Consider the following 24,774-nt stretch of genomic DNA (forward strand, 5'->3'; position numbering starts at 1 on the left):
TGGCCATTAAAAGTAGATGGCTTTAATAGGGCATTACAGAAATGGCACACATTCATGGAGAGTAAAGCTAACAATGGCTAGTGATCACCATGGCTATATGCCACTATTGGGTTCAGAGGTAGCAAGCTACTGAATACTAGTTGCTGGGGAAGATTAGTAGGAAAAGGATGTTGCCCAGCATTTCCTGATAGGCATCTGGTTGAAACAGGATGCAGGACTACATAGACCTCTAGTCCAATCTAGCAGAACTTTTCTTATGTTCATAAGGGTGCAATCCTGTGCTTGTTTAGACAGAAACATAGTCCTATAGCAGTCAGCATGCCCCAGTCAGCCATACCTGGCTGGGAATGAAGGACATTGTAGGACTTCTTCTGTCTGAATAGGCATAAGATTGCCCTCTAAGTAACTTGGTAAAGAAATAGCGCCAGTGAAATATATCAAATTTTATTCATGTGTTAACATTAAGCAGACATACAAAGGGAGTCCCAGGGCATACAGACATGGAGATGGTTCTGGGAGGAGAACTACATAGAACAGAAAACAGCCTTTATCTGTCAAACTAGCATTAGGAGGAAACAAGACAATGGATCTGGCCTCCTGGAGGAAGGATGCTTTCTTCCTGGTGGCCAGAGGGATGAGGGCCACCATTGAGTCACCCAATCTTTAAGAACACTCCAGTCTGTTCACCGTCTTTGTGATGGTCTTCCCGTCATGTGTCACCTTGCAGTCGTAAATGTCATGGCGTTCCCACTCTGAGTCACTCAGGGTCAGGTAACTGCTGGCCACGTACTTGTCATCCTGTTTGGTGGGCTTGGATGTCTCCACTCCCGAGGAGATGGCCGTGCCATCAGCCTGCCAGCTGACTTGGATGAGACCCGGATAAAAGCCATCCATCAAACAGGCCAAGGTGGCTTTCTTGTTGGTCTTGATCTCTTCCTGGGATGGAGGGAAGAGCAGCACTGAAGGCGGTACTGTTGGTTGACCTGGAAGAGAGGGGACATCTTGTTAAAAGTCTTTACAAATTAACAAAGACCTGATCCAGCACTGACCTGGCCTGATCCAGCATTGGAATCAAAACATTGCAATCAGATTCAAAGAAGTTTTGCCCCTGGACATCACTGCTGAACATAACCTTTTGACTCAGCAAAATATCAGAAGATAGGCTGTTAAATTAGTTGTGCAGGGACAGTAAAGGTCTTTGTAGGCAGATAGGAATGTGTAGAAATATTTAGAACTGTTTAGAAATGTTTAGAACATTTCTAAACATGCCCGTCAGGTATTCATTCTGAAATGAAGACAAAATACTTTATAACAGAGGTGTACAAAGGTCTATCTCCAGATGGTTGGGGTTTCAACTCCCAGAAGCCCCTGCCAGCATGGCCAATGATCAGGAATGCTGGGAGTTGAAGTCCAAAGGAACTGGTGATATACTTCTAGCCAGCCCTTGATCTAAGGAATGTCTTTAGGAATGGTAGCATCTTCCATTAGGTCCCAGAGATGTCAGAAAATTCTAGATGCAGTCCACCAAGAATTCTTCTTGCAGATGTGTTTAATGAAAATAATGAAGGCTTTCTTTTTGGGGTGTGTGGCTCTGCTATCAATTTGATTATTTCACTGGAGGTTATACAAGACATCACTGTATCTCCTCCACTGATGAATCTCAGACCATCAGAACTTTACAGGAGAGAATCCCAGTGGAGTTCCCTTTCATATCACAATGATAACAGAACGATCAGAATTAGAAGAGGGTTTTCATCATAAATTACTGTTCCCACCACACCATGTAGCTCATTATTGCTGGAGAACATGGGTGGGAGAGTGCTGTTACACCATGCCCTGCTTGTGGGTCCATGGTCGATAGCTGGTTGGCCACTGTGGAAACAGAATGCTGGACTAGATGGACCTTTGGTCTGTTCCACAGGGCTCTTAGACTCTTCTTATGTACAGTGATTCACAGAAGCTCCCTAGAATTACATGCCTAAGTGTTTCTCAGCCCTACGTGGAGATGCCAGACTGAACACGGGACATTTTCCATGGAAAGCAAATGCTCTACCACTGAGATATGGAACTTCCTTAATGTTCATCTTTATGGATCAGCCCCTGTCTTTATTCTGAAGGCAATGCATACCAATTGTTTTTTTTAAAAAGATATCAACAGCGGCACATAAAAGAAGATCCCATGAATAATGAAATGTGTCATAATGAGTGACATAAATGTTGAATGCAATGTATATGGCACCCAGAAGCCCAGCTTTCCAGTCCTAACTTAGCGCACTATTTGGAAGCAAGCTCTGAGAACCCCAGAACTTCCTTTCACACACTCTTGTTAGGACCAGCATGTAAGGCTGAAGTACACGGTTGATTTATGGGTTTGCGACCAAGCAAAGTACAACAGGGCCAGCTAGTGCAAAAAACAACCCACATACTGATTATTGTATTTTTTTAAAAATGAAATCAACCGGAGGGCAACATTCATGGGGACTAGAGTGCCGGCTGAGCATGTATTTAACACTCCTTCACCTGTTATTTTCCTTATCTATTCCCTCCCCCATCCCTTATGAAGTAGAATCGTTCCACTTGGATTTGGTGGTATAAAATGGAGAAGGCAGACATGACTGGTGTGCTGCATTTCTCCCATTCTTCCCTTGGACAATTACCCTGATGAAGAAAGACCACCTTTCCCAGTCAAAGAAAAACAACCACAGTAGCAAACACAATCCCAGATCTCCTGTATCTCTTCTGTTTCAGCCACTGACAATTGCAGCTTTTTAGTGGAATTTTGAGAAAAGAATATTTCAGTGTGGACTCATACTCCATTAACTTATGGGGTTGTTCAAAAAGTTGACCTCAATTTCTGTTTTGATAAATCTGCGTGAACCTAACAAAAATCGGAATCGCCTGCTCTTTTTTAAAAAACTTTTTTTTTAATGATTCTGAGCTTTTTTCTTTTGGACTGCCAAGTTATCAAGCACTATTTCAATAGATACTGTTATGGCATTCTATTTATGAAGTCTGCTCAAGGAATCAAAAAATTACAAATTCCCAAGAAAAATAATCCAATCCGTTTTCACACACCAAGTTGAATTCCTGGAGAAACCACAACTCAAATTCCTTTCCCTATTACATTTTCTAGCAACCAGTAAAACTATTTCAAAGTCTGAGTATAGCCACAAAAGAGATGGCCAATCAATATCACATTATCCTAGACAAGGAAAAAAAATCCCTATTAAAGGCACATTTTAAGGTCACCTTGAACACAGAGAAAGTAAAGCAGGCAAAAATGATTGAAATGTTAAAATATTTTGATAGAGAAGGAACAGAAGGTGGTATATTTGTTGACTTACCAGTGACCGTCAGATGGGTCCCTCCACCGAAGACGTACCACAGTGACACAACACTGTACAAAAACTTCTTCTCATGTCAATGTATGAGAAAGCTCATTGGTACCTACCTGAGAAAGGCCAGCAAGACCTACCCTATGTTGGAATAGAGTGGACAATTGAACAATCACTGTTGTTTTCTTAAAGATGCTTTCCCATTTCCAACAAATCTGTAGTGAAAGGTGTGTTTCTGAAATACACACACACACACACACACACACACACACACACACACACACACGGTTCATCTATGAGCACAATGGAGAAACAACCTGTTGACTCTCCATAAGCATCCCAGGTCTTTGAAGTGATTCCACTAATCATGGTTGATTTATGGATGGAAAGTGCATGGTAGTTGAGATCCTTTTTTCATTATCATGTGAATCATATAGGAGAACCATGAACGCAGTGCCAAAGTCTTAACCAGTTTAGTAGATGTAGAATATCCTTCTTAGAGTTGGTCTTACAGGTGACATTGCAGGCAGTGAAGCTTTTGTCTAAGCTCAGGTTGTTTCTTATAAAATAAACTCAATGCATCAGACCATTTCTTTGAGTGTCGTTAATTGGCTGATGATAGATCTTGGCTCAGAGGGAAATCACATAATTTGTTTTTAAAAAATCACTTATGGTTTGCTTTTAGAGCTCTAACAGTGAATTTCTTTCATGGTGAAACACATGGAATTCATGGTGAAACAAATGCTCACTAAGACATCGTTTTTGCACTGATCTGGAAAATGCCTGTTTATGTTTGGGCTAAGTAAGAATGGTACCCATGGGATGATGACTATGCATATAGTGTTCTGAAACTGTTTCCTCCATGTGCACCTTAGCTTTAGCACTGAAGTAGGCAACATATGGTCCTCCAGAAGTTTTGGAGTAGAACTCCATCCCAAGGTAGCACATCAAATGGTGAGGGTTCATGAAGCTTATCAGCCAGAATATCTGGAGGATGATAAATTGACCAGCCTAGCCATATGAGGTAGCACTGTGTCATTTTGGATCTTGATGTGGACAGCTTCCCCATTGTGGTTGGCTAGTGGCACCTAAATATGGCACTGCTATAATGGAAACTCTTTCACGCTAGGTTCCAGAAACATTTGGTGGCCTCTGCTGCATTTCACAACCATAGTGGGCATACGAGATCACATAGAATGGGTTCCATGTGAAGATTTAAAGCCTGTGCTCTGGATAGAAGCAGATGCCTTCACACCACTCCGTGGTCTCTCATGGTAGATTCATCAAACATTTATCTGAGGCCCAAGTCAGCTTTGGAACTTTCCTCCAAAGTCCTATTATGGTGATCCCAAATGGAAGTGGGAAAACATGTTCAAGTGGTAGTGAAGTGGGGACCTTGGCTCTTCAACTTTTGTTACCATGAAGTGTCTATACCATTTGTTATGTGGTCCTCTGGGTAATTTTTGGACACAGAACATGCTATGTCGAGGAGTGATATTATACAATAAGATGTACACTGTCCCCACTGCTCAGCTTCCATTGATTATTTGGGAACACTGATAGGATGTGACTGGTAGGAGCAAGCCAGGATTCAACCAGACTTCTTCATCACACCTATTCTGACATTTACTTGTTTGTACTAGGTCTTTAGCCTCCAAAGGAAGCTTGCAAATGTAGCATGGTCACACTGCTGTTTAACGAAGCAATTGGGATGCATGAACGCTTGCTTAGGAACATAGGAACTTAGGAAGCTGCCTTATACTGAATCAGACCATTGGTCCATCTAGCCCAGTATTGTCGACACTGACTGGCAGCAGCTCTCCAGGCCTAACAACGACCCATGTTGCTTCTCCCAGTGCCTTATTCCCCTGTATGTTTAGGACTCATTACGGAATGGAGTCAGATATGAGGCTTCAGTGACTAGGGCCTAAACACTTTGAGAAGGAGGCGGGAAGACCAGCTGATCACGTGTAGACAGGTGACATATGACTTACACAGGCTGGATTTAGATGTAGGTCCTACTGTCAACCATCAGTGTGAAATACTCTGCTTTCCTGCCTAGGTTTCCTGGAAGCATTCATGGTTGGTCATTGAGGGAAGCAGAATGCTGGACTACATGGACATGTGGTCTGACCTCGTTGGCCACACATTCTTACATTTGGAAGGGTACAAGCCAAGAGAGTGTGCTGTGCATCATGTCATTTATGGAAACAGGTGGGTCACTTATGAAAAATGCTTGTGGTACCCCCTTACTTGCAGATTCTTCAGCAGCACTCATATATACAATGTCCTGGCACCTTGAATGTTCTGCCTTCCAATAAGTTGGCCAGCTAGTTATATATTTGGGGAATTTTTTTAGTCATTTTGAACAAGAGATAACCAAACACTGAACTGAGTCCAGTTCTCAAATCCATTTCCACAACTACTCAGGAAAAGTGAAGTGTACACTGACTAGAGGTTGGACAAGAATCACAGTTGTGTTTGAGTCTGTACATTGATACACTTCCATGCTCATATTTCAACCTACTGAAACAGCTGGAAACAGCTGGTCTCATTATTGAGTACAAAGATGGACACCAAACAATTTGCATAGTTCTACCCCCTTTTTCCAGAAGATCTAGTTGATCACCATGGGACAGAGGATGCTGGATTAGAAGAATGAGGCCACAGCTAGACCTAAGGTTTATCCTGGGATCATCCAGGGTTCGCTCTTGCCTGAGCACCTAATGAACAGGTTTGACCCCTGGACAATCCAGGGATAAACCTTAGGTCTAGCAATGGCCACAGTCTGATCCAACAGAGCTCTTCTTATATTCTTAAGGAACTTGGTAAAGAAATGGCACCAATGAAACATGTCAAATTTTATTAATGTGCTAACATTACTAGCAAACATACAAGGAAGTCCCAGCAAATACAGGCTTGAAGGTGTGGAGAGTGGAACTACAACAGACAGAAATAAGCATTTGTCAATCAAACTAGCATTAGGAGGAAAGGAGAGGATGAATTTGGTCTCATGGATGAGGAACACTATCTTCCTAGTGACTGGTGGGATGATGACCACCACTGAGTCACCCAATCTTTAAGAACACTCCACTCTGTTCACCGTCTTTGTGATGGTCTTCCCGTCATGTGTCACCTTGCAGTCGTAAATGTCATGGCGTTCCCACTCTGAGTCACTCAGGGTCAGGTAACTGCTGGCCACGTACTTGTCATCCTGTTTGGTGGGCTTGGATGTCTCCACTCCCGAGGAGATGGCAGTGCCATCAGCCTGCCAGCTGACTTGGATGAGACCCGGGTAAAAGCCATCTATGAGACAGGCCATGGTGGCTTTCTTGTTGGTCTTGATCTCTTCCTGGGATGGTGGGAAGAGCAGCACCGAAGGCGGTACAGTTGGTTGACCTGGAAGAAAGGAGAAAAGTTCTTAAGTGCCTAGGTGAAATATTGGAAGTGTCTCTGCAGAACATTAAAGTTTGGTATGTTGACAATATTTTTTTTAATAAAGACATCCATAGTTGATCCTAAGGCTTGCTGCCTCAGGGTGGCTTTTACACAAGACAGGCTTTTACAGCAATCTTGCTTGGACATTATTGATTTGTACTAAAAAAAAATAATGAAGGTTGGAAGTTTTGTTGTTCAGTGGAGGTTTGGGTCATTTCTCTTCCGGGATTCATCCTGGAACTAAGGGAAATCTATCCATAGAATGTGCTTTGGATGGTAGCAACCTTCAGTATGCCCTCAAACCAGCCAAAGTTTCCAGATGTGCTCCCCAAATGATTCTTCTTGCTGAAGCCTGCATTAACGTATCATTTATCTCTGCTTTTTTAAAGTGCTCATGGTTTTCTCATAATTAGAGTAGATTCAACAAAATCAATGGGATTAAAGTTGGTCAGACGCCTACTTATCATTCATTCATTCATTCATTGCATCTGTATCATGCCCTTTTTCCTCCCAAAAACTCAAGGCAGTGTACATGACCCTCTTTCTCTCCATTTTTATTCTCACAACAACCACCCTGTGAGGTAAGTTGGGCTGAGAGTCTGTGATTGGCCCAAAGAACACCTAGAGGGGACCACATTTCACCAGTTTTAAAATCTCTTCACTGGCTGACGATTAGTTTCCGGGCGAAGTATAAAGTGTTGATTATCACCTTTCTGGTTTGGGTCCAGGCTACCTGTGGGGTCACCTTCTCCCATACAATCCACCCCGCACACTCAGGTTCTCTGGGAAGAACTTCCTTCAGCCAGCCAAATCTAGGCTGACAGGTATTACCCAGAGGACCTTTTCCTCTGCTGCTCCCAGACTGTGGAATGGCCTGCCAGAGGAGATTCGTCAACTTAACAGTCTTTTAGCATTTAAGAAAGATGTAAAGACTGATGTTTTGTGGCAGGCCTATCCAGTGGAATTTTAGGATGTTTTTAGTATATTTTTAGTATTTTTTTTAGGAGGTTTTAACAATGTATACTATGATTTTAATCAATTTTTTTGTATTTATACTTATTGTTGTTCCTCGCCTCAATCAGGATGGAGAGGCAGGTAAGAAATAAATCTATTATTTATTATTATTAAAGTCACCCAGTGAACTTCCATGGCCAAATAGGGTTAGATCTCCTGACACCCAGTCCAACACTTTAGCCACTACACCACACTGGCTCAAGGAGAGGGATTGGCCAGAACTCTCCTCCCTGGCTTCTGTTTTTCCCTGCTGGATGGACATGAACACACGGGAGAGTCATTGGACCCCTCTACTTAACCTCACCCCCAAACTCTAACACTAAACCCAATTCTAACTCTAGATATATAATATTCTGCTGCTCAAATTAACTCTAGGGTAGTTTTCTCATACATTCCAAATGCCCCCCCCCCCACATAATTTGGTTTTGTGCATGTGTCCTAGACAAGGTGGAGTAACATTAGGTTAGAAACAGTTCAGATACAACCAGGGATGTACTCCGCACGCTACTGGCTTCCGTTTCCAGAGGCACAGCTATATTAATCTGTTGTAGCAAACAGTCCAGAGAATCTTGCTTTCACCTTAATACCTACCAGGTTTACCATAGCTTTGGCATTAGTGGTTTTAACCCAGGGTGACATATTAAACAACAAACCTTCAGTTCTTTTAACCTGCCCCAGTTCATCTCATTGATAAATCTTCTGGCAGATGTGCACACTCACACACAATCATATGGAGGAGAAAAAGAAGAACTCAGAGGAAACTGCATTATATGTACATAATCAGACCTTTGGTCTTTCTGGCTCTGTATTATCTAGGCTGCCCTCTCCAGCTTGGTGCCATTCAGAAGGGCTGGACTACCACTCCCAGAATGCCTGACCATTGGTCATGTTTGGCTGGGGCTGATGGGATCTGAAGTCCCAAACATCTGTAGAGCACTAGGTTGTTGGACACTCATCTACAATCTGACAGTAGCTCTCCAGGGTTTCAGACAGCGGTCTTTCCTTGGTCCTACATGGAGATACCAAGTACTGAACCTTGGACATCTTGCATGCAGAGAAGGTGCTCCAACTCTGAGCCCCAGCCTTTCCTTAATGCTCACCTTTATTACTCAGCCCACATCTTTATTCTGAAGAATATAGCAGGTGTTCCTTTTTTAAGTGTTTCAACAATTGTACAAAAGAAAGAACAACCCTGGAATAATCTGACATAACAATGGGCATAAGCATTCAATGAAAATCTGTACGGCGTCCAGGAGAGTAACAGTCCAGTCCTAATTCATCAGATTGCTTGGAAGCAAGCCCTGCTAAGAGCAGAATTTGCTTTCACATGATTGTGCTTGGCTCAGCATGTAAGGCTGCTATGCACAAATGGTGTGTGCCTGTGCAGCCCCATTAACCTCAACAGGACTACTGAAATATATTGTGGACAGGCACTTCATTTGGAGTGACAGGAAGGGTGCCATGATATGAACCAGCCTGCTGAAGTTGATTTACAACCAAATCGACATGACTCTCACCAAAGGCATAAATGGAGTATTCCTAAGATATTATGGGATGGACTATAAAGCACTGAAGGACATCGCACTAGATTTACAATTCACTTCCACATAATCTAGATAGGATCAGTATAGGAGGCTGCAGTTTGGGAATGGCATTATAGTTGAATAGAATTAATTGGGACCATCTCGTGTGGCGCAGAGCGGTAAAGCAGCAGTTTCTGCAGCTGAAACTCTCCCCACGGCCTGAGTTCGATCCCAGCGGAAGCTGGTTTCAGGCAGCCGGCTCAGGTCAACTCAGCCTTCCATCCTCCCGAGGTCGGTAAAATGTGTACCCAGTTAGCTGGGGGAAAGGTAATCACGGCCGGGGAAGGCAACGGCAAACCACCCCCCTATAAGGCCTGCCAAGAAAATGTCAGCAAAAGCTGGCGTCCCTCCAAGAGCCAGTAATGACTCAGTGCTTGCACGAGAGGTTCCTTTCCTTTCCTTCCAGAGATAAAACAGGCAGAATGTGGGAGACCCTATGACTGAAAATCTCATTATTATTTTTTAAAAAAGAATTGAGCTAGTGCCCCCCCCCCAATATACATGGGAGGTATGTTTGTGGGAGCAGATGTTTAAATCTCCCTCTGCACTTTTCCTCATGTTGTCTGCTTTGAATTGCAACCCTATGTATATCTACTCAGAAGTAGGTTGCAGGGAGTTCAATAGGACTTACTCCCCTGTAGGTGTCTATAGGATTGGAGCCTAAATCGGTCAGTAGCTATATGGGGGAAACTATTGGCATGATAGAAGTATAATGTTTTATCCCATTGGGGCTAATATCAAGTTTGAGATGAGGGAGTTGAGATTTGAAAAAAATTACTTCAGCTGACCCACAGCGTTGATCAAAACTGCAGCCTGATGAAACTGATTTACAACCAAATCAATACGCAAGGAGATGCAATTTGCGGTGTCCTGCATCCCATCCATTTCAGTCCCTTAGTGAGCAATGGATTGTAGCTTCATGGTGTAATTCTCAGAACACTATGTCAAAAATTTTTCAGAACGTTCATCTCAAATTGCACTGTACATGGACCTCTAAAACAAAATTTGGAACCGCTTGATTTTTTTAAAGCGTAGATTGCATTGATTGCCAAGTGATCAAGCAATGCGTCATTTGATGCAGGAAGCCCAATTGCATAATTGAAAAATTCTGATCACAAAATTAGAAGTTCCCAGAAGACTTCAACCCATCCCATCACCCTACTGTAAGCCATGTGGACTACCTAGAGACACCACCCCTTGAATTAATTCCTGCACCACATTTTCTAAACATCTTTAAAATTATTTCAGAGTTTGGGTTTGAGGTATTTTCAGCTAATGTGACATTAACTTAGACCAAGAAAAATGGTTTCTTCCATAAATACATTTTCCAATGTGCTTGGAGAAGAGGGAAGAAACAGGTAAAGAGACAGGGATTGAACACTCTGCTATGGCTATGATTAAACTTCAGATCATCCTAGATTAAATAACAGAAATCCTAAAGTCAACTTGAAGTCTGAGAAAGAAAAGAGGGCAAAAAAATATGGAAAAGTTTAGATATTTTCACAGAGGAGAAAACGAACATGATAAATTGGGTGACTTACCAGTGACAGTCAGATGGGTTCCTCCTCCGAACACCCACCACAGTGACACATGGCTGTACAAAAACCTATCATTACTTCACATCAGAGAAAGGTCATTCACGTGGATCCCACATGGGAATAGAGTGGGCAATAGGACCATCACTGTTGCTTTCTTTAAGATGAACCATTGTCTGTTTTCATTGAAATTCCACTTGGAGGTGAGTTTTGTAGGAATACTATTGTCCTTATCTGGTTCATCCCTGGGCATAGAAGAGGCAGCTTCCATTGATTATCCACATGCATCCCATGTCTTTCAAGCGATTATGCTGCCTGTGCTCCATTTCTAGATGGAGGAAGCATTACAGAAGAGTTCCTTTTTTTTATTATAGTTTGAATCACATAGGAGAACCATCAAAGTGATGCCAATGTCTTACCCAGTCCAGAACATGTAGCATATGTTTCTTTTATGAGATCTCATAGGTGATGTTGTAGGCAGAGAAACTTTTGCCTATTCTCAGATTGTTTATTATAAATTTAACTCCGTGCACTGGACCGTTCCTTTGAGTGTGAAAATGAACTTCCCATAATTAGCTGAGGGTATATTTCAATTCCTAGAGAATTCAGTTTTAATTGAGGAGCTTCAAGCTTGGGTTTGGAGCTCTGGCACTAAATATCCCTTAAAATGGGATTCAGAGTGAAATATCTGCTTCAACTAATGTTTCCTCCATATGTTGACAGTATCATTCTTGAGCTTGGGGTGGACAGCATCTCCATCAGTGTTGGTTTGCTCCATGGACTTCTCCATGCTAGGTTCCAGAATGGTTAGATGGTGTCTGCTACATTTCACAAGCACAGTGGGCATAAGTTACCACATGGAATGGTCTCCTTCTGAACACTGTAAGCCTGTTCTCTGGTTAGAAGTAGGGTGTCTTCACACCTTTCTGTGGGCTATTAGAGTTTATCAGAGGCTTGTATGAAGCTAAACTCTATTTATCCTGCAAGAACACGTCCAGGTGCTAGCTATGTGCTGATCACTGCTCCAGAACATTTGTTGTCATGAAACATCTATAGCGTCGGTAGTGTGGAACATTCATTCAGGAAATTAGTAGCTATTATGGCCAAGAGTGATGTTGTGGAATAAGGAATGGCTTATGGCCCTGTTCACGTCCCATTTATTTTTCTGGAAAAGTAGCAAGAATTAATCCTGACACTGAAGTAGCACTACTTGTGGTATTTGTGTGGTTATTCTCTTCAAATTTTTCCTTGGGAAACCTACAACCATTGCGTGCTCAGATCTATTTTCAAGGAGGTTATCTGGGATGCATGAATGGTTGCCTAGCAACCACCGGTGTGAACTCGCCTAGCATTTCACTTTTTGTGTGGGCTTTATGCAGGAATGGAATCAGGGATAAGGCAGCAGTGGTTGGCACTGAACTTTTAGGGTGGAGGTATTGGGAGAGCAGATTTGAATACAGATGCAGCATTGTCCACTGCTATCTGAAATTATAGAATCCCACATGGTGCCTTCATTTCCTGCTTGTGGTTTTCCTGGAAGCCATTCTGGCTGGTCACTTTCATAAACAGTGTGCTAGACTAGTTGGTCGGATGCAGCATGATTCAACTGATATTTTTATATTAAGAGAGGGGATATTTGAGGAGATGGGATATACATCACAAGAATTAGCAGGTGATTCGTAGAACATGTTGAGCTTCAGGGGTAATCTTTTGCTTGTGTACACATCACCCACATAATCTGTAGCAACAGTCATGCCTATTTTTGTGGGCCCTTGAGAGCTCTCCCTCCAAATCTGTCCACCAACTAGAAATAGATGTATAGAAAAACCTTAACCATATGGGTCAAAAGCGAAAGCAGTTATACGGAAATGGTGAGAACCTCAAGCTGAATGTTCATAACCAGGGGCCGATCTACACCAAGAAGGTTATAACACTTTTAAAACGGTATGAAAACTGTATATGTAATGTGTCCTGGGCCTGAGCAGTTGTCATAACCATTATAAGCAGTAGTGTAGATCCTGCCCAGGAAGACGTCTGCATTATAGCTATACTGATCAGAAGACACCTTAAACCACAGCTTTAACCAGGGTGAATAAGGCTTTTTGTCTTATTCACCATGGTTAAAGCCATGGTTTAAGTTGTCTTCTGAACAGAGCCACTGTGTAGGAAAGTAAGGCAGATTCATGGTACCTATGGAATGATCCCAATCTTGAAGGGGAAATTAGAACACTTAGTTTAGCAATATCCTTGTGGTTGAGCTTGTGTTTATATAGAGTTCTAGGGGATCTTTTTCCAGAGAGCTCAGAGAAAGTAAAAGAGTACCTTGTGCATGAATTTTGCCTGATCCTTTATGAATGGAGCTCAAAAGAATGTGAGAGTAGGGAAACTATTTGAGAGCCTGTGTGGTGTAGTGGCTAAAGTGTCGGACTGGGAGTCGGGAGATCCGAGTTCTAGTCCCTACTCAGCCATGGAAACCCACTGGGTGACTTTAGGCCAGTCACAGACTCTCATCCCAACCCACCTCACAGGGTTGTTGTTGTAAGGATAAAGAGGAGAGGAGGAGGAGGAGGTTTATGTACGCCACCTTGGGTTCCTTGCAGGAAAAAAGACAGTATGCAATAATAAATAAATAAGATGAATAAATGATTGGAAGGGGCAATGCACTGACTGCAGGATAATGCATGATCCCAAGTCCACTTTCCTTCTACTCAGGATAAGGGCAGTGCACACCCACTAGAGAATAGACAAGGATTTTCTATTTCCTTTAGTGGGACTTCCTATGGGTGCATGGAATGGAATCTTGAATCACCTTTTTTTTAATAGTACAAAGTAGGACACTGAGCAAATTGCATTGCCCAACTGCTTTTGCTTGGATCCAGTTGCCCACTGTAACAAACAGAATGTTGAACTAGATAGTCCTCTGGTCCTACCAACTGGACTCCTCTTGTGTTCTTCAGTAACTTGGTAAAGAAATGGCACCAGTGAAATATCTCAACTTTTATTCATGCACTAAAATGAGAAGCAAACATACAAAGGAGGGTCCTATAGAGTACAGGCATGGAGACGGTGTGGGAAGAGAACTACATAGAACAGAAAACAGCCTTTATCAATCAAATTAGCATTAGGAGGAAACAAGACAATGGATCTGGCCTCCTGGAGGAAGGATGCTTTCTTCCTGGTGGCCAGAGGGATGAGGGCCACCACTGAGTCACCCAATCTTTAAGAACACTCCACTCTGTTCACCGTCTTTGTGATGGTCTTCCCGTCATGTGTCACCTTGCAGCCGTAAATGTCATGGCGTTCCCACTCTGAGTCACTCAGGGTCAGGTAACTGCTGGCCACGTACTTGTCATCCTGTTTGGTGGGCTTGGATGTCTCCACTCCCGAGGAGATGGCCGTGCCATCAGCCTGCCAGCTGACTTGGATGAGACCCGGATAAAAGCCATCTATGAGACAGGCCAAGGTGGCTTTCTTGTTGGTCTTGATCTCTTCCTGGGATGGAGGGAAGAGCAGCACTGAAGGCGGTACTGTTGGTTGACCTGGAAGAGAGGAGACATCTTGTTAAAGGTTTATAAAGATTATCAAAGAGTAAATGGTAGCACTGATTAAATGCAGCACTGATTAAATTTTTGTGAACCGCCCAGAGAGCTTCGGCTATTGGGCGGTATAAAAATGTAATACCGTATTTCTTCGATTCTAAGACGCCATCGATTGTAAGATGCACACTAATTTCAGTACCACCAACAGAAAAAAAGCTTTGATTCTAAGAAGTAATAAACACACCCGTGATTCTAAGACTCACCCCGTTTTTAAAGATGTTTATATGGGAAAAAAGTTTGTCTTAGAATCGAAGAAACAAGGTAAATAAATAAATAAATAAATAAATAAATAAATAAATAAATGGTATTAACCTCCCAATCCACCCTCCCTGCAAACTGCATGGAAAACCCCAACAACTCCAAAATTCCAGTGCAATTAGATTCTATGAACTTCTGTCATTTATCAAAATATCAGAAGACAAGCAGTTACATCAGCCAGGCAGGTACAGAAAATATGTCTTGTAGATGGATATGAAACTGTTCAAAAAGTTTAGAATTGAGGTTTTGAAGGAGGTTTAGTACTAACTCTCTTCAGGGTCTCATTCTGAAATATAGAAAAAATACTTTATAGCAAGGGTGGGCAGAAGATAAATCTTCAGTTTGGGACTGCAAATCCCAGAAGTCTGTGCCAGCATAGCCAACGGCCAGGAATGCTGGGAGTTGAAGTCCAGAGCAATTAGAGATCTACATTCTTCCTGCCTCTGCTCTTTAGAATGTTTTTAAGAATGGTAGTATCTTCCAGTATGTCCCAGAGAATGTTTGCAAATTCTAAATGCAGCCCATCAAGGATTCCTCTTGCAGATGCATTTAATGAAAATAATTGAGATTTTTGATTCCGCTGTCAATGTTTTTCAATGGAATTTAAAGAACTCATCACACCCAGAAGACTGTTTCATCCACTGAAGAATTGCAGGCTGTTAATTCTTTAAAGCAGGGAATCCCTCTAGAGTTATATTTCTTGACATAATTGTAAGAGAATGCTTATGGTTAGAACAGGTTTCTGATCATCAGGGCAGACTGGATACAACCCTTTCAACACAACTGCTATCAATTCATGTATGTATCTTGTACTTGCTGTTTGAATGGTTCAGTTCTGTGCTTGAAGCAGTTGAAAAACAAATGAAGAATGAAGCAGAATAGTTAGGCCAGACTCATGTTTGTTGGAAAAGAAGTGGGATTTTTCAGAGTTCCATCAGAAGAGACCTGGCCATGACATCCTTCCAAATCCCACCCCATTTTAAGGTCTGCTTCTCTGCATATTCCGATCATAGCTTCTGCAATGGTGGTATAGTTTTATTTGTGAAAATATTTCATGATATGGCTTGGTTGTAGTTTGGGCACAAGATGAATCATTCACCTAGGGTGACCACATGAAAAGGAGGACAGGGCTCCTGTATCTTTAACAGTTGCATAGAAAAGGGAATTTCAGCAGATGTCATTTGTATATATTGAGAACCTGGTGAAATTCCCTCTTCATCACCACAGTTAAAGCTGCAGGAGCTATACTAGAGTGACCAGATTTAAAAGAGGGCAGGGCCCCTGCAGCTTTAACTGTGGTGATGAAGAGGGAATTTCACCAGGTTCCCCATATATACAAATGACACCTGCTGAAATTTCTTTTTCAATACAACTGTTAAAGATACAGGAGCCCTGTCCTCCTTTTCATAGGGTCACCCTAGTTCACCTCTCCCTTTCACCATGTCACTGCTGTAGACAGCCATTAAAAGTTACTAGTTCTCACTGAGGTGGTGCACCTGTGTGTGGACTGAACCATTACAGGTTGGGGCATGATGGGTTGGACCCCTGCCACACTCACACACAAATCCTTCCAAGTAGACCCACATGGCTTGGACCAGGCTTGCAGGATCCAGCCCTACAAGCACTGGCTGAGTTGTTTTGTCCATTGGGTGTGCTCTTCCCCCCCCCTTGATTTTATCATCCCCCTGACTTGCTTTGGGAGAGCAACCCACTCCCTGAATTAAATCTGGTTGTCCAATCCAATGGTTTGTGAAGGTTAGGATGGCTTCTATTTTTTTCATTAAATAGGTGGACGTGTTTTTTTTTATTACCCCAGTGATCACAACATCATGTGAACCCCAAAATGTAGCCTAAATCAATTTGGCTAAGTCACATGTTCACAGAATCATAGAATCATTGAATAGCAGAGTTGGAAGTGACCTACAAGGCCATTGAGTCCAACCTCCTGCTCAATGCAGGAATCCACCCTGAAGCATCCCTGACAGATGGTTGTCTAGCTGCCTCTTGAAGGCCTCTAGTGTGGGAGAGCCCACAACCTCCCTAGGTAACTGATTCCATTGTCTTACTGCTGTAACAGTCAGGAAGTTTTTCCTGATGTCCAGCTGGAATCTGGCTTCCTTTAATTTGGGCTCGTTATTCTGTGTCCTGCACTCTGGAGCAGCTCATAACCACCTCAGTGGGAACTTGAACTTCATTTCACTGTAGAATTTCAGGACTGCAAGTTAGAAGTGGACTTGGAAGCCATTTAATCTGACTTCTTAGAGTTCTAGATATGAAGTATTCTGAAACTCTCCTGAACTCAGATTCATTTATCTGTCTCATCTGCCTCCCCAGTTTTCTTTTCTTTACATGCATTCTCAACTAGGTGAAGTGTTTAGTTAGAAAGAGTTCAACCATGATCGTGGAAGCCACCACAGAACATCTTCAGTTTAATAGCTGTGAAATGTACACCCTTTTTAGTATGTTGTAGCAAAGAATACAAAAGGATTTTGTGACATCATAAAGCCTAACAAGTTTTATTATGGCATCAGTTTTGGTGGCTCTTGTCCATGGTCACTTATGCCATAATAAATCTGCGAGGCTTTAAGGTTCCACAAGAATCTTTGCTATTTCATCGTGTTAATAGATCTTCAGGCAGATATGTACCTGTATATTCAATTGTATGGGGAAGAAAAATAGCAGCTCATAAGAAGCTGTGTTGTACTGAGCCAGACTTTCTGTTTTGATTTCTATCTTACTGTTGGCCACACTGCTTGACAAAAGCTTTCCAGAGCTTCATCCCTACATGGAGATTCCAAGGATTGAACTTGAGATCTTTTGCATGTAAAGAAGATGCTCTTCCATGGAACTATAACTCCTCCTTACAGCTACCTTTGTAAATTAGCCTTCATCCTTATTCTGAAGGAAACGCATCCCAGATTTTAAGAAATGGTATCAACAATGGTACAAAAAGAGAACACCCCCCCCCCAAATAATGAAATGTGACATAATGAGTGGCATAAAAGTTAAACGCAAACAACATGGCATTCAGGAAGCCATCACTCCAGTCCTAATTTAACACATTGCTTGGAAACAAGTCCTGTTTACACCAGAACTTCAATAGGACCATCTAGATTGTGATCATCAGAGCTTCAGTAGGGCCACCTAGAGCTAGAACATACTCATCATTAGAAACTTAGGAAGCTGCCTGATACTGGTCCATGTAGCCCAGTAATGCTGATACTGACTGGCAACCACTCTCTAGGGTTTCAGGGAGGTGTTTTCCCAGCCCATCTGGAGGTGCCAGGAATTGAACCTGGGATCTTCTACATGCAAAACAGGTGTTCTATCACTGAGCCACAGACCCTTGTTTGATTATCCCCCTTAAAAAATAAAATAAAATAAACCAGCTGTATTGAGCATCATCTATCATGAGGGTTACAGTGCTGGATGAGGACATGTTCAACACTTCTGTTGTGTTATTGTCTTCATTGATCCTCCCTGTCTTTAGGCTGTCAATAGCTCCACATGGGGTAGAAAATACAGAAATAATAGATCCACTGTATTCCCCCCCCCCCCAAGTGTGGTTAATAAGTTTAGGGTACAGGAATTGAGGCTAGGAAACGTCACTCTCAACAGTATCCTATTTTTGATCAAAATTGGAACCCACTGAGACTGATTTACAATAAAAGAGAAAAGAAAACACATTATCGATTTCAGATCTCCTACATTAGGTCCATTTCAGCCTGGCGATTACAGCTTTATACACTCACTTCAATGTGGTCCCAAACTCTATTTACTCTTAGAGAATTGCCATTCAGATAAATGACCTCAATTTGCACTTTAATAAATCTGTGTCTATTAAATAAGATTTGGAACATCCTGGTCTTTTTGTTTTTTTTTAAAGTAGATTATCAGCTTGTTTTTTTGGGCAGGGGGTTGCCAAGTTATCCAACACCACTTTAGCAGACACTGTTAAAATACTCTAGTTAAAAACTCCAATAAAAGAATCAAGTCCCCAACAAAAAGAATCCAGTCTGCTTCCCTAAGCTAAGTTGCCTATCTGATGACACCACACAACTCAAATTCCCTTCTGTGCTACATTTCCTATCTCCCAGTATTTCAGTGTGGTTTAGCCACAAACGAGATTTTCAGACCGTGTCACATTAACCTAGAAAAAGGGGAAAACCCATCCCTAGTATACTGAGGTCAGCATGAAGGCAGAGAAAGAAAAAAGAGCAAAAATGATAGAAATGTTAAAATATTGTGACATAGAAGGAATGGAACAGGATAAATTCAAGGACTTACCAGTGACGGTGAGGTGGGTTCCTCCACCAAAGACGAACCACAGTGACACAATGCTGTACAAAAACCTGCCCTCAGTTCACAGCAGAGAAAGCTCATTAGTAGCAAACAGAGAAAGGTCATGGATACCTACCCCATAGGGAACAGGATGGACAATTGGACAGACACTGTTGCATTTGTTTAAATGAAGTGTTTCCCTTTTCCAATGTATCTGTACTCGATGGTGTATCTTCGAAGAAAAATACTTTACTTCTCTGGTTCATCTCTTGGCATAGAAACGGAACGTTCTGTGGGTAATCCATAAGCATCCCAGGACATTCAAATGATTTAGCTGATTTCTAGATGAAGAGACCATGGTGCATGAATTCTTTTTTGCGTTATTTCTTGGACCACATAGGAAAACCAAAGAACTGGTGTCAATGGCTTATGCAGTCTAATAAATGTAAGATATTTCTATAAGAAATCTCACAGGTGACATCGTAGGAAGAGATGCCTTTGTCTAAGGTCAGGTTGTTTCTAACAATTAAAGCACAATGCATTGGACTGTTCCTTTGATCGTAAATATGAACTTCACTAATTTGCTGGTGGTATGTCAAATCTCTTATTTATTTATTTATTTATTTATTTATTTATTTATTTCATTTATAGCCTGCCTTTTTTCCTCCAAGGGACCCAAGGCGGTGTACATAATCCTCCTCCTCCTCTCCATTTTATCCTCACAATAACAACAACCCTGTGAGGTAGGTTGGGCTGAGAGTCTGTGACTGGCCCAAAGTCACTCAGTGGGTTTCCATGGCTGAGTGGGGACTAGAACCCAGATCTCCCGACTCCCAGTCCAACACCTTAGCCTCTACACCACACTTTCTCTCTATACTTGACTTAACAACTCATGTTGGTTGGGTTTGGAGGACCAGAACTGAATTTCCCTTAAAATGGAATGTGTTGTGAAATACATGCTTGCACTAATGCATAGTTTTGTATTGACTAGACAATGCCTGTGTTTGGATTATCTATGAGTGGTGCTCACAGAATGATGATGATGGGGGTGGTGGACATACTGGTTGAAAAATGTTTCTGTATATGAAGACCTTCTTCCCCCTTGCCTGTAACACATGGGTGGCCAATGTGTCACCCAACAAATGTTTTGACGTACTTCTCTCATCAGCCATGGGAGTTTTAGGCCAAAACATCTGGAAGACCACAGCCCTACTCAGCTGTAACATATAGCTCTGTCATTTGGAGCATGTTGAGGACAGCTTCTTCATTAGGGTTGGCTAGTGACTCCCAGATATGGCACTGATAAAATGGAAACTCTTCCACGTTTTAATCCAGAAAGTTTTGTTGGTCTCTGCTACATTTCACAACCAGAGTGGGCATTAGTCATCACCTCATGAACATTGTAAGCCTGTGCTCTCTTTAGAAGTGGGGTGCCTTCACTCTATTGTCTGGGCTCTTATTCTAGACTCATCAATCTTTTGTATGAAGCCAAGTCAGCTTTGGAACATTTTCCCCAAAGTTCTGTGGTGCAGAACTTTCCCCATATGCAACTGGAACGACCCTGCTCAAGTGATAGCAATGCGGTGATGTTTCTCCTTCCACATTTATTGTCATGAAATACCTCTACCATTTGTAATGTGTGGTGTGTGTTTTTTAGACACAGAACACATCTGTAACGCTATGGTGAGGTGTGATGTTGGGACTGTGGCCACTACTCAGATTCATTGTGTTTTGGAAGAGAGTGAGCAAGCGAGCGAGTGAGCAAGGATTCAACCTGGCTTCTGAATCACATGTATTCTGAAATTCGTTTGTTTCATCCTCCAAAGGACACTTGCAATAGCTGCATGGTTATATGTAGGCCTCATTAGGGAATGGAGTCGGATATGAGACAGCAGTGGCTACGGCCTAATTTGTTAGAGTGGGAGTGACGTCAGGATTATTTGTAGACGAGGGACAGATGTCTTTCACAGGCTGGATTTGGATATAATATCCATAGTCAATTACTAGTGTTGAATCTCCATTCACTGTTTTGCTGCCTAGCTTGTGGACTTCCTGGAAGCAGTCATGAGGGGAACAGAATGCTGGACTAAGGAGATATTTGATGTGATCCAGTTGGCCTCAACTTACATTCATACAGTATATTAGGAGAGATAGAAGCCAAGGGGGTGCTATGCATCAAGTCATTCATGGAAATAAATGGGTCACTTATGAAAAAATGTTGAGCTTTAGGGGAAATACAGCAGTCATAAATACAATGTCCTCTGGCCTTGCTGAACTTCTATACTTAACAGTAGCTTGAAAGCTCTGCCTTCAAATAATCTCTCTCTCTCTCTCTCTCTCTCTCCTTGAACAAAAGATAATGAGTGAAGTGTAAAGTGCCTAGGGAATGGCATGAATTGTGTTCTGCAGCTGAAACTCTCCCCACGGCCTGAGTTCGATCCCAGCGGAAGCTGGTTTCAGGCAGCCGGCTCGGGGCGACTCAGCCTTCCATCCTCCCGAGGTCAGTAAAATGAGTACCCAGTTAGCTGGGGGAAAGGTAATACTGGCCGGGGAAGGCAACGGCAAACCAACCCGCTATAAGGCCTGCCAAGAAAACGTCAGCGAAAGCTGGCGTCCTTCCAAGAGTCAGCAATGACTCAATGCTTGCACAAGAGGTTCCTTTCCTTTCCTTTGAGTGTGTACAGTGGCTCATTTCCAAACTCAGTTTTTAACCCAATGAAAAATCTGGAACCAGCTAATATTATTGACTGCTAAGCAGGTAACCAAACAGTTTGCATAATTCTACCTTTTTTCATCATTGCCACTGTGGAAAAAAAGGGAAGATATTAAATTAGCAAGTCCTAGCCCAGTCTATTCCAGCAGGACTCTTCTTATGTTCTTCGTTAACTTGTGAAAGACACAGCACCAGTGAAATGTCTCAAGTTTTATTAATGTGCTAACATTATAAGCTAACATACAAAGAGAAGGGTGTACAGGTGTACAGGTGTGGAGACGGTGTGGGAAATGGAACTGCATTGAACATAAAGCAGCCTTTATCGATCAAGCAAGCATTAGGAATAAACAAGGGAATACGTTTCGCCCTTTGGAGGACTGACTCTGTCTTCCTGGCTGATGGAGGCATGAGGGCCACCATTGAGTCACCCAGTGGTTAAGAAGGCACATCCGATCTCCTCACCGTCTTTTCAATGCTCTTCAATTCATGGGTCACTTTGCAGCTGTATATGTCATGCAATTGCCACTGTGCTAAAGTCAATGTCAAGTAACTGCTTGCCATGTATGAGTTACTATCACTCTGTTTCTGGGGTATGGATGTCTGCACGCCCTCTGAGATGCTATTGCCATCAGCCGACCATTGGATTGAAATGGAACGTGGAGAAAAGCCATCCACCAGGCAGGCCATGGTGGCTTCGTTCTTCTTCTGCATCTGTTCCTTGGACGGAGGGAAGAGAGTCACCGTAGGAGATACTGCAGGCTGACCTGGGAGAGAGAAGAAAGCTTGTTCATTGCCTAGGTCAAAGAACAAAGAGATGGTGCAGCAGTGATCGAGGGGTAAGCTGGATAAAGGATAACTTCTTATGTATGGTCTTTAGTGTCAGCAAGACATCACAATACAGGCTGTTATATCATTGGAGATTTGTGCAAGAAAAATATGACCATGTTTGGAAGTTTGGGACTGGAGTATTGAGTGAAGCTTCTGACTATATTCCTTCAGCGTAAAGTACTCAATAGAATGTGCTCTGGTATGGTAACATATTCCAGTATGATCTCAAAACCAACCACAATTTCTAGATGCAGTCCACCTCTTGCAGAAACCTCTATGAAATAGTGGGAATGTTTGACTCTTCTGACAATACTATTCAAATCCATTGAAAGGGCTCAAATCTTCTTTAAAATCATAATTAGAGCAATAATGTTTGTGTGACTTTCAACCCAATGATTTCACTGGCTCATCTCTAAATATGATGTAACATGGATCCACCCCACTTGGAGATGGATCCATATACAACCCATGGAGTTGAATCCACAGGCATCCCACCCAGAGCCCTCTGTGCTCTGTTCCTGACCTGCTTGTACTAGGTTTATAAATTATTAGAACTATTGTTTTATGCTAAAGAGAATTTAGAAGTTCAGAAAGAACAAAAATACTCTCTTGGAATAGGACATATCAGCCAAGAAGGTACTCAGAAAGCACAACATCGATTCTTCATGTGCTGAACCTGCACTTCCTCTGTTCCATTTCAGAGTGCAGATGGGCGAGTACAGGATGTGGTGCTTCACTCCACATACAATTAATTCCCTCCATATCAGAAGCTCGTTCATGAGGATGAAAGATAGGCTAAAATTCCTCTTCTTGTCTTCCACCTTTTTCTGTAGAGGGATTGTATTTTTTGTGGAGGAACATAATCTCACGTGAACCCCGAGACACAATTAAGACATATGGAATGATCTCAGTGTAAAGTCCACGTCCATTTCAGCAAGGGATTATGAGAATTCTAGTGTGGATGTGTACATAGGGAAGGATCATTTAATCCCACCACCTCACACCAACCTCAACACTAACTCCAAACCTGCACACTAATCCTAACCCAGAATATGAATTATTCCAATGTCCAAGTGAACTCTGGGCCAGTTCACCCATACATCCATCTGCTTCCCCATTTGATTTGAGAAAGAGTTCAGTTGCAATACAGAAAGAAACCATGAAAGAACATCATAGAAATTCCTTCCAGTTCCAGAGGGACCACCTTTTTTTGTGTGGTGCAGTGAAACATCTTGAGAATCTCATGACACTTTGAAGACTAACACGTTTCCCATGGCATTGGCATTAGCAGTCTATGGTCACTTATTCCAAAAGGAATCTGCTAATCATAAGAACATAAGAAGAGCCCTGGTGGATCAGACCAGGGATCCATCTGTTCACACTGTGGCCAACCAGCTTTCTACCAGGGATGCACAAGCAGGTCATGGTGCAACAGCAACCTCCCACCCATGTTCCCCAGCAACTAATGTATACAGGCTTAGTGCCTCTGATACTGGAGGTAGCACATAACCATCAGGACAAATAGCAATTGATAGCCTTCTCCTCCAGGAATTTATCATACCCCCTTTTAAAACCATCCGACCTGGTGGCCATCACCACATTTTGTGAATCCCATAGTTTAACTATGTGCTGTGTGAAGAAGTGCTTCCTTTTATCTGTCCTGAATCTCTAGCCAATCAGCTTCATGGGATGGCCCCAGGTTCTAGTATTATAATCTTTAAAGTGCCATAGACAGATTGCTAGAACATCACGTTGATGGATCGTCTGGCCAACAATCATTTCAAGAAGAAAACCAGCAGTTTAGAGAAAGCTGTGTTACACAAAATCAGATCTATCTTGTCTCTATACTGATTGGCAGTGGCTTTCCAGGGTATTCAACAAGCATTTCTCCCAGTCCTATCTGGAGATGCCAAGGCCTGAATTTGGGACCTTTTGCATGCAAATCAGATGCTCTTCCCGTGACCTGGAGCCCTTCCTTAATTCTCACTTTTTACATAACCCTTCACCTTAATTCTGGAGAAAATGCATTATAGATGGCAAAAGGAAAGAATAACCACTGAATAATGAAACATGGCACTGATTGACACAGAAGTTATATAAAAATTCTATGGCATAGAGTGGTCTAATGCTCCACTCCTAAATTAGCCCATTACTTGGGTGGAAGCCCTGTGAAGTTCAAAACTTCTTTTC

General features: G+C 42.3%; 1 protein-coding gene and 2 gene segments (V, D, J or C); all 3 read right to left on the reverse strand.

Annotated features, from left to right (window-relative positions):
• Window positions 1-428: 428 nt before the first annotated feature.
• Window positions 429-4,301, reverse strand: LOC134410811 (immunoglobulin lambda constant 6-like). The segment is given in 3 exon segments: window positions 429-983; window positions 3,345-3,411; window positions 4,206-4,301. Coding segments are annotated over 3 exon segments (483 nt in total).
• A 1,880-nt stretch (window positions 4,302-6,181) lies between these two features.
• LOC134410812 (immunoglobulin lambda constant 6-like) lies at window positions 6,182-11,695 on the reverse strand. The segment is given in 3 exon segments: window positions 6,182-6,734; window positions 10,912-10,964; window positions 11,604-11,695. Coding segments are annotated over 3 exon segments (465 nt in total).
• A 2,192-nt stretch (window positions 11,696-13,887) lies between these two features.
• The window catches only part of LOC134410758 (immunoglobulin lambda-1 light chain-like), a 47,236-nt gene continuing 36,349 nt past the window's right edge, over window positions 13,888-24,774 (reverse strand). Inside the window, exon 4 of the mRNA XM_063144256.1 lies at window positions 13,888-14,444. Within this exon, the coding sequence (XP_063000326.1) occupies window positions 14,125-14,444 (320 nt within the window). The 3' untranslated portion in view covers window positions 13,888-14,124. The remainder of the gene's footprint in view (window positions 14,445-24,774) is intronic.

The sequence above is a fragment of the Elgaria multicarinata genome, chromosome 18 (genome assembly GCF_023053635.1).
Source record: "Elgaria multicarinata webbii isolate HBS135686 ecotype San Diego chromosome 18, rElgMul1.1.pri, whole genome shotgun sequence".
Lineage (NCBI taxonomy): Eukaryota > Metazoa > Chordata > Lepidosauria > Squamata > Anguidae > Elgaria > Elgaria multicarinata.